This window comes from Juglans regia, chromosome 5 (genome assembly GCF_001411555.2).
Source record: "Juglans regia cultivar Chandler chromosome 5, Walnut 2.0, whole genome shotgun sequence".
Taxonomy (NCBI): Eukaryota; Viridiplantae; Streptophyta; class Magnoliopsida; order Fagales; family Juglandaceae; genus Juglans; species Juglans regia.
The window spans coordinates 3,212,012-3,222,065 of NC_049905.1; the positions used below are offsets into that span (position 1 = coordinate 3,212,012).

General features: G+C 30.9%; 1 protein-coding gene across 3 annotated transcripts; it reads left to right on the forward strand.

Moving 5' to 3' along the window:
• The first annotated feature begins 6,628 nt into the window (after positions 1 to 6,628).
• On the forward strand, positions 6,629 to 9,601 carry LOC109020102. Of its 3 annotated transcripts, none has more exons than XM_035690358.1 (3): positions 6,629 to 6,773; positions 7,020 to 7,393; positions 9,091 to 9,601. In XM_035690358.1, exons 2-3 carry the CDS (start codon positions 7,036 to 7,038, stop codon positions 9,498 to 9,500), a joined length of 768 nt encoding a protein of 255 aa, XP_035546251.1. In that variant the 5' UTR covers positions 6,629 to 6,773; positions 7,020 to 7,035; the 3' UTR covers positions 9,501 to 9,601. The 3 variants fall into 3 exon arrangements, with proteins under 3 accessions (XP_035546251.1, XP_035546252.1, XP_035546253.1); XM_035690359.1 differs by having other exon boundaries at positions 6,633 to 6,773; positions 6,996 to 7,393; XM_035690360.1 differs by having other exon boundaries at positions 6,651 to 6,773; positions 7,000 to 7,393; positions 9,091 to 9,551.
• The last annotated feature ends 453 nt before the right edge of the window (positions 9,602 to 10,054 follow it).

Below are 10,054 nucleotides of genomic sequence, written 5' to 3' on the forward strand. Positions count from 1 at the left end.
CACTAGAATGACATCACCCGCAAAACCTCATTTATGATCAATACATTATTGTCTCAATATGATCACAGATACAATAAGATGCCAGACGGCAGTTTCACCATGAATAGACAACTAGTGATGGAGGTTGTACTGTTGTACACAGTCTCATTTAATTTCCGAAGAGCCATAGATGAACTGGCAACCCCAGATAATTGCCGAGTAATTTAATGTATAATCGTAAGTTACATAAACATTGCAGTATGACTCATTGTTTAGTTAAGGATGCATTAAAATTTTTTGAAAAGAGCATTTCAATAAAGGGAGTCTCTTCTTAAATCCAACACTAGATAACTGAACGAAGAAAGTTTGTTTTATTCAAAAAAAATAAATAAATAAACATCGTAGTAATCATTTTAAAAAGAATATAATTTATTATTAAAAAATTAATTTTTTTTATATAAATCTTATATTTTATTTATTTTTTTAAAATAATTATGCAACGATTATATAATTTACGATTGTAAATATATTTTCTCACGTAATAAATTAATAGTATCATTTTTATTTTTTTGTTCTAGAGGTGGGAAGGAAATAATTTTTAATTTAATAGCGAGAGCAGTCGACATCTGTCTTAACTAACATGTTTGAAAACGAGGCTCTTAGACTGTATTTAGATATTAAATTGAGTTAAGTTGGAATAAAAATTAAAAGTTAAATAAAATATTATTTTTTAATATTATTATTATTTTGAAATCTGAAAAGTTAAATTATTTATTATATTTTATGTTAGAATTTAGAAAAGTTGTAATAATTTGATAAAATGAGTTGAGATGAGTTTGAGATCCAAATTGGCCCTTAAAGTTGTGTTTGATTCCCGAACTCAGCTGAGTTCAGTCTAATTTTAAGTTGAATTTAATATCTAAACACTCAACTGTTAAATTACAAAATTCATCCAAATTCAAAATTTTCTTATACTTGGGACTTACAATCTCTTTCAACTTAAATCATCTTTATATGTGGGACTTACAACTCTTTTTAATTTTTCATAAAAAGTATTAAACTCATTTTATTATTCAAATACTCTTTAAATTCAATTTAGATGAGCTCCACTATTTAACTCACTACTATTTATAAAGAACTCAACTCAATTGAACTCAGTTGACAGTCATGTCAAGAGGGCTAATTGAATAGTAAGTCTCATATGACCAAATGACATTATTCTAAATCAATATAGATTTTAGATGGTAAAGCAGTATTATTCTAAGTTAATATGAGTAGCATTATTCTAAATAAAGTAGCATTATTTGAATCATTCTAAAGACTTTTAAATTGAATTATTTATATAAATATGGTACTAGATGTTATTTTATCATGAGAACCACACCTTAGAGCATTGGCATTGGATTAGCCAAATACATTTTCATTTTTATATTTGACTAATTTTAACAATAAATGGCCCACATTGAATTAGCCAAAGACTTTTCATCTCAACTATAAGCTACAGTAATTTCATTTTTCTTTCCAAAGATGAAAAGTCCTGTAGCAAGTCTAAACCCTTTGTTTATTATATTTTGGTTCCTCTCTCCAGTGGCTCTTTTCATTCTTCTTTCCCGGGATCCTTTTCTTGCAGTTGTGATGTATTGCCTCACATTATAATATGGTGGGATAAAAGTAACAAATATCATCTCATGTTCGTTGCTTTACCTTTCTCTTTATATGGTGGGATAAAAACAACAAATATTGATATCGATTTCGTTTATTGGATTGTAAAAATGAAAATGAAAATGATTGTTAGAAATTATATGTGATTATAGGAGGTTATGAAAATAAAATTAATTAAAAATTAAAAATTAATTATAAAAATATAAAAATAAAAAATAATAATATTTTATTATTATAGAGAGTGTGATGACTAATTCTATGTAGACTTTAAGTTTTGAATGATCAGTTAAAAATGAAAAAAGTTACATATTAGTCAAAATTTAAAGAGTAAAATAGCCAATCCAATATCAATGCTCTTAGCTATGCGGCTATCGTTTCTTCATACTAGGGTTCATGTGCCACCTGCTGGTGACTGATTACAGCGGTCAAGAGATTCCTCACAATTCATTTTATTTTATTATTATAATTTTTTTAAATTTTTATATAAAATAAAATAAATAATCTAACTTTTTCAAATATTAACTTTTTCACCTTACACCCACCTGTAGTATGGCCCAGTGGGTCCTAGGGACATTAAGCCCCTTTCAGCCTCATTGGCCTGGAATTAAATATAAAGAGATCACTTGAGCAAAACTAGTGAACTTAACTTATACTTTACCAAAATTATACGTACTTTGGTTATAAAGAGAGAATATTGTAATTGAGTAATGTTACGTAACCTTTCTAATTTTGATACATCATATTTTTAAAATTTTTTAATATTTTTGGTTCTGTATGTACAAACGTATTAAGTGATTAATTAATCATCAAGAGACTTGAGCAAACGTAATCCAATAAGATTCTTTCAGCGTCAGGTGCATGAATGTCGGCCTCGTTCCGAATGCTTAGAGCATTGGCAATGGTGCCAAGTCTAAATTTTAGCTAGAATGTTAGATTTTAGCTATAATATGGATTTGTAGATACATTAGTCCACATTGGACTAGCTATCTTGAAGTTCAAATAATAATAAAATATTATATATATAATTTTTTTTTTTTTTTACAAATACAGTTGATATATTAATTAATAACTTTATTAATAAAAAAGATTATTATTTTTCAAATATTTTTTCTCTCAACCTAATTATTGAATAAATATATTTTGTCAACCATTCACCCAACAATCACATATATAAACATACCAACATTTCTTCTACTCAACATTTACATTTAGAATTGTAGTTGAATCTAACAAACATGCCAACAACTTATTATACCAACCAATCACCATCTATAATTCTTGAATGAACTAATTTGTAGCCAACCATTCTTCTTTTACCAATTTTTTTAGTTGTAACTACTAGTTGATGATCATTAGATATTAAAATGTTGAGCCAAGCTGAGACGAGGAGGTTATCCTCTTCAACAGTGAACGATGCACCTCTTTGAACTTTTTTAGATGGATGCCTTTGTTCACCGTCGTTAGGGGTTGCTTGGACAACAACATTACCATGTTGCGTTGGGGCGCTATTACAACCTCCTCCTCCACTTTGCAATAGTGTAGTGAAGAAGGGGTCATCATCAAAACGTGTGTCCATCCTTGAAAAGGGTTAAATTTTCAAGGAGTCAGAACATTGGCCAATATTCAAGTCGAATATTAAATATTCAGCATCATATTGTTGTATTATATGGTATCTCATAATGGAATGTTGTAGTATCTTAGCATCATCAAGGCATCTCACCATCATATTGCATAAACAAAGGAAATTGAATAATGAAAACCAATGAGAATAAAAGGTACAAGGGTTATTTTGTGTTCTAAAAATATTAAAACAGCATACATCCATTCCATAATATATATGATATTATATTATGGAATGTACAGCAAACAACCATTTAAGGTACTTTATAATTACTAGGTGTGCTTAATTTACATATGATAGGCTTGAGAATAGAATTTTTCATTATATATATACTCCCCTTTGACAACTATATAATTATTCATCAAATAATTACACCACAGATTAATGGAAGATCCCCTCTCTCTGAAAACAAATAATAAAGCGCACGGGAGATACAGAAAATATATAGAACAAAAGCTAAAGAGCAACTCCCAAAGCTTGATTCCTGTACGACTTGTCCCTATCGATCAAATATATTTTCTTCCAAGGGAGAACCTGGCATTGCAGTCTGCTGGTAATGCAGAAGAAAGGAAAGTAATATGTTTTGAAGTGTTGAATTGGGTGGCCCCTTAGAGCTGATATCCGTGTCTCTAATCCCATCTTACATACTGATTGCTTTAAGACTCTCCACCCTCTACTTGTCTAAATAAAGAGAGAGGCCTGACTTTGTTGAATTTGTTCTTCTGTTTCATTAAATCAAATTCAGCTGAACTGTATCAATGCTCTTTTTCTTTTCCTTATCAAATTCATATTTAATATGCTATTGTGTTGGATTGGCCCAAGCCTTCTTTATGGAAGAAACAAATATCGTTTAAATATTTTAAAAGAGGAATGGAAAGGAATGAAGAGTAAATAACTTCGTTTGGGTGTGAATGAATGGCTATGAATACTTTTATAACAACAATACTATACTATTATGCCCCTGCTAAGTTATCTGTTTTCTATTCATAAATTATGTTTTATTGAGATAGACTGTCAAATATCAATTTCACTTGAGAATCATATCAAAATCACCCTAACTCCATAATTTATAAATTTATTTATAATAGATATATATATATATATATATATACTTTTAAGTGGTTTTGGTGAAATGAGGGAGAGGGAGGGAGATGTAGTTTTTTGAAACAATGTGTAGAGCAACATAGCTTATTTCATTGAGTCATGTGCTTATAATATAGAAATTAAATTCTTTTAGACATGCATGACCTGGAAGTTATTCCATTAAAAGCATTAGATATTAAAATGTCTTGCAATTGTAGTTCTTATTTCATTGAATCACAAAGTACACACTAATGAGTAAAGGAGAGAAGAAGAAGAATCAAATGCTAGATTTTGAAATGTTTTGACATAAATTCTAGGCATGTATGATGTTCCTATTACAAAGTTCAATACTAGTTTGAGCTCATACGTACAGACCATTTGGCCTTAATATCTTCTAACTAATTTCAACACACTAACAGTCCATTTTTCAGTTGATGATCAGCCCTTACATTTGATGGAACTCAAGTGTAGTCATCAATTAATATGGTAGTCAATTTATGTGTCTTGAAGTTATATGAACACAGTCAAAGATTTGCAATAACAGAGGCATAATCACAACAATTGCACTCAGAATACCAATAACCAACAACATTGCACAAGGTTTGAATCCAATAAATAAAACCCTCATAAATCTCCACAAATCACGTCTATATATACAGTCCACAAATTCTTATAAAAAAAAATATACATCCCCAAATAAATATTGTATAAATTGCAAACAATCCGCAAAACAGCATCATCCATACCTAAACCTGGACGTGGGGATCGATTGCAGTTCACGAGCGTGCCACACGGTCCAGTGATTGTGTTTGCCTCCAACTCTGTTTTTGTAAAACCCAAAAATTTAATCATGTGATTACAAAGATTTCTGAGTGTGTGCGTGTTTAAATAATCGGGGATGTGAGACCCCGTGAGTAAAACAGAGAGTGAGTGAGAAAACTTACCACCAGCCGACGCTTCCAGTGAGGAGAAGACGAAGAAGACCTGCTTTGTTTCGGGAGTTTCGGGAGAAGGCGTAAAATGGCGAGAAAGATAAGAGGAGAAGAGGGTTTCGGGAGAAATAAAGAAAAGGGTGAAGATGAGACGAAGAGGAGAGAAAGAAAGGCCGGAAGAGAAGGAGAGAATGAGTTTTGGGAGAGAAGGTTCGGGAGAACGGGAAACCAGGGCGACGACGAAAGGATTTCGAATGGGTTTCGGGAGAAAGAAAGAAAACAAAGAAGAAATCGGCTTCGAAGGCTGAAGGTCAAAGACGAAAGGAAGATGAGTTCGGGAGAAAAAAAAAATAAAGAGGAAATGGGGGTTTCGGGATGAAGACAAACAAGGGGAAAGAAAGAAAGAAAGGAAGAGAATGATTTTCGGGAGAGAAAAGAAAGAAAGAAGAAATGTTGTTTCGGGAAGAAGATAGGGAAAAACCGAGGGAAAAGTTTAAGCGGGAGCAAGAAATTATTAAAATAAACATTTCGCTTGTGTGCAGTAGCTCGCCAGACTTGGCGAGAGATGAAGAAATACTGTAGCTAAAATGTTGAACTTTCAATATTTAGCTAGGCCGATGTGGGCATTTTTTTCTCTTTTTACCTTTAAGTTAGACTTGCATTGGCAAATGGCTAGTCCATTGCCAATGCTCTTACGTACAATGAAAAGAGGGAGATAAATTGTAGTTAGAAAGTTCAAATAGATAAATTTTATATAAATATTTTATAAAATATTAAATTTTATTAAAAAGAATAATTTATTTTATACTTGCTTTAGCTAAAGTTTACTATTTTATAAGATATATAATTTTTTTTTTATGAAATTTATCTATTTGAAATTCTTTCAACGTCAGGTGCATGAATATCGGGTCTCGTTCTTAAAGCTTACATACACTAAAAAGATGGGAAATAAATTGTAATAAGAAATTTTAAATAGATAAATTTTATATAAATTTTTTTATAAAAAATTGAATTTTATTAAAAAAATAATTTGTTTTATACTTGTTTTAGATAAAATTTATTTTTTTATAAGAATTTGTACAATATTTGTTTATTTAAAATTCGTATAAATTATTAATAAAAAAAGTGCAATCAATGAGATGCCGTGTATACTGCATACTATCATGCATACAAAAACATATTACTAAATGAAAATCATGAAAGGAAACAAATATTATAAATATAAGTCAGTATGGATATGGTACTGGATGTCCTGGTAACCACACGTTGGCTGTGTGGCTATCATTTCTTTGGAACTATCGGTGATTACAACGATCCCTTCTTTTTAAAGGAATGTGTAGAACTTTCACGTACTCATGTTATTGTAACCACTGGTTAGCTGCATGTGAGCCATCATTTTTCCATGGACTACCCGTGACTACAACAGCCAAGTGAAACTTAAAGCTACGAGCGACAGTATTGGAAAATATTCCGACTTCCAGCTAGCTGCCTTGCAAGTAATTACTTCATCTCTTTATCCTTCAACTTGATCAATGATATAAGTTATGAAAAATCAAGCTATTTCTCTTCAAGTCAATGATATTAGTATTAAATTTCACTTTCAAGTTATTTATAAAATTAGGACTGTAATTAATGTTGAAAATTATTATATATGAAATTTGCCTCTCTCTTGAACACTACTTCATCTTTCTCTGCGATCTAATATTTCTGCTCATCAGATAGATTATAATTTATGTTGATAGATCATTGGTACTTAAGATGGAAACAAAGAGTACTGCCTTTTCTGCGGCTATTCCTGTTCCTGAATTGCTTGACAAACATAATTATCTGGAATGGAAGATTCGGGTGCAAACCTACTTGAAGGGTCAAGATCTTTGGAAGGTCATCATCGACAAAGACGAAAAAGCACCTGCTTATTATGAAAATGATGATGTCGATGATGATGCTGCCGACGATGATGTTGCTGCTGCTGCTATTAACGTTCGAAGAAGGAGGAATTACATGGCTTTGCATGTGATCCAGATTTCATGCGGCCCAGACGCATTTTCCGCGATTAGGACCGTTTATTCAGCCAAGGCTGCTTGGCAAACTTTGGAAAAGAAGTATCTCGTGCTGGGTGAGTCAGCGTCTCTCTCTCTCTCTCTCTCTCTCTCTCAACATTGCCATCCACTTATGCTAAAAAATTCTTAAAGTCTGCATTACAATAATGGTAACTCTGTCCAAAACTAAATTCAAAGAAAAAATTTATTCATCATCTCAATTTTTATCATCCGATATAGTATTGAATGATAAGTTCACAAGTAAAATATAATAAATAATTTTTAATCATCTAATGTCATATCATAAGATAATAAAAAAATGATAAAAATTGAGATGATGAGTAGTATTACTCATCACTTATTTTCTCTCTTGCTCTACAAAATACAAATATAAAAAGGTGGAAAAAATTTAGGGTTTTTATATTCTTCGTTTTGTGTTTTTTAGCACTATTTTGTTTTCAATATATATTTTTAAAATTTTTTAATAAGCCACGTGTATTACCATGTCAAGAGATAAAATAAGTATGGTAGTATTTTCCTAAAAGTAGTATAAGTTGGTTTAAAAGATTTATAAAAAAAATGCTGGCAAAAAAGATATTTATAAAAAATAAAATAAAATTGAAAAGCTTAAAAAAAGAAACATGGTGGTAAATGTTTAAACATAAATCGATTTTTAAATTTTAAAAACCAAATTATTAAAAAATATGGATTAGAAATAAGAAATTTCTATTTAACTAATTTTACATATTCCAAACCAGCGCGCGTGCATATATATATATATATATATAAATGTTGAATGCAACCAACTGGAAAATAGCGGGTAACCGCCGCTCATATTAATAAGTATGTTTCATTAAATATCAAAATACACCGTTTCATCCCTGGCATCTCCCCTTTGTGTGTCCTCTTCTCATCTTTTCCTTCTCATTCGTCTACTCTTTCCTTCCCCTTCTCAAATTAAATCAAATTTTTCATACGTGATGAATTGAACCTTGAGGTTAATGATAAAGCACAACTCAAGCTTTTCAATTATTTAAGACGATGCAATTTTTGCAAAAAGAAAAAAAAGAAAAAAAAAACGCAGAATGAAAAAAAATAGAACTATGTTTTCGCATGGATGCAAAACTAAGGAAATGAAAAAAATAAAACTCAGACAAAATGCTCCAATTCTAGTCGAAATGTTCGTCAGATATATGCTTTCAAAATGGGTTTGTCTCTTCTCAAATCTCTCTTTCTCCTACTCAAATCTCCTCTTCTACATTTTCTTATTTCAATACGATACAATTTTTGCAAAAAGAAAAACATAAAACCCAGAATATATAGCAGAGTTGATATATATATATAGAGAATATGTTAACTTAAATGAGTTAAGTACTTAAGCCTTGTTTGAATTGAAAAAATATTTTATCTAATTTAATCATAATAATTTTTTTAAATTTTTAAGTAAAATGTAATAAATAATTTAATTTTTTTAAATTTTAAAATAAAAATAATATTTAATATTAATTTAATAATATTTTTTTAAATTTTTATCTCATCTCAACTTAATTTAATATTCAAACATGAGAGTGGCAGTCTGGCAGATTCGAATTTGGCCGAGTCCCCCAAATCGGTGTGTTTTCTGGCGGGCTCCGGCCGCCACTTATGGTTGCCAGATATTGCTTTTGAGATTAATCCAACCGTTTCTAAATGGCGATCGGAAAAAGACAACTGTTATAAATTGCTGATACGGAAAAAGATAATCATCTCATGAAAACAAGAAAAAAAATTGCAGATACGAGCAGCAGTGACAATAGCTATCTTCAGTACGCGGACTTGTACAGGGCTGTGCGTCGCGGTAATTTGAGTGCTGCAAAGGAGTTTCTTGATTCTTTCCCCGGGGCAGTAAACAAGGCAATCACATATAAAGGCGAAACGGCTCTTCACATTGCTGCTACTGCTGGACGCGGCACCCGTATAGTCAGGGAGTTGGTGGCTCCAATGTCGGTAGAAGACTTGGGAATTGCAGATTGTGACGGTTACACAGCTCTAATGACGGCTCTTGTGTATGGTAGATCCGAAATGGCGCACTATTTGTATTTTCTCACTTCGCTGGATGATGATCTGGTGCTTGCAGAAAAAGGCCGAAAAGGAGCTATGCTTCTTACCCGTGCAATATATACCAGAAATTTGGGTAACAACTGATTTTGGTTTTACCATCCAATATGTATATAAGTACATATACATATATACATATATCTATTTATATATATAAAGAGCCTATAAAACGGTAAATCTTGTTTTAATAGATTTTATTATTTTTCCGTTAAAATTAATTAACGCCGTTCGTAAGCACATAAAGAGACAGTCCACCTGAGTCTAATCAAGGATTACGTATATGATTACATCCTATTTATAGGTGCTAAATTCTCTGTAGCCAATTAATTTGATTACCGATTAGAATCAATTAATTGTTAATAAATGCTGATCAGCTAGCTATTACCTTTTATAATTGCAACTCGCCAAAAAATTAAGCAAAAAATCCCTACACTTCAAATGATGGAACAATATTAATTCTACCTAATAGTACGTGCAGCTTATAAACCTTACAAATAACGGTATTTATAATAATTAAGCAACTTAGATATTTTTTCATATTGTATATACTTGCATTAATATTAATCTCAATTTTAATAAATAATTGTCTCTGTCATCACATCCATCAAATACCTTTACAATCAATCATATATTTTCTTCCT

Excerpts from the sequence above, each read along its gene's own strand:
- LOC109020102 (XM_035690358.1), top strand. The coding sequence starts at position 7,036 with ATGGAAACAAAGAGTACTGCCTTTTCTGCGGCTATTCCTGTTCCTGAA. Across the intron at positions 7,394-9,090 it reads AAAGAAGTATCTCGTGCTGG|ATACGAGCAGCAGTGACAAT; the intron begins GTGAGTCAGCGT and ends AAAAAATTGCAG.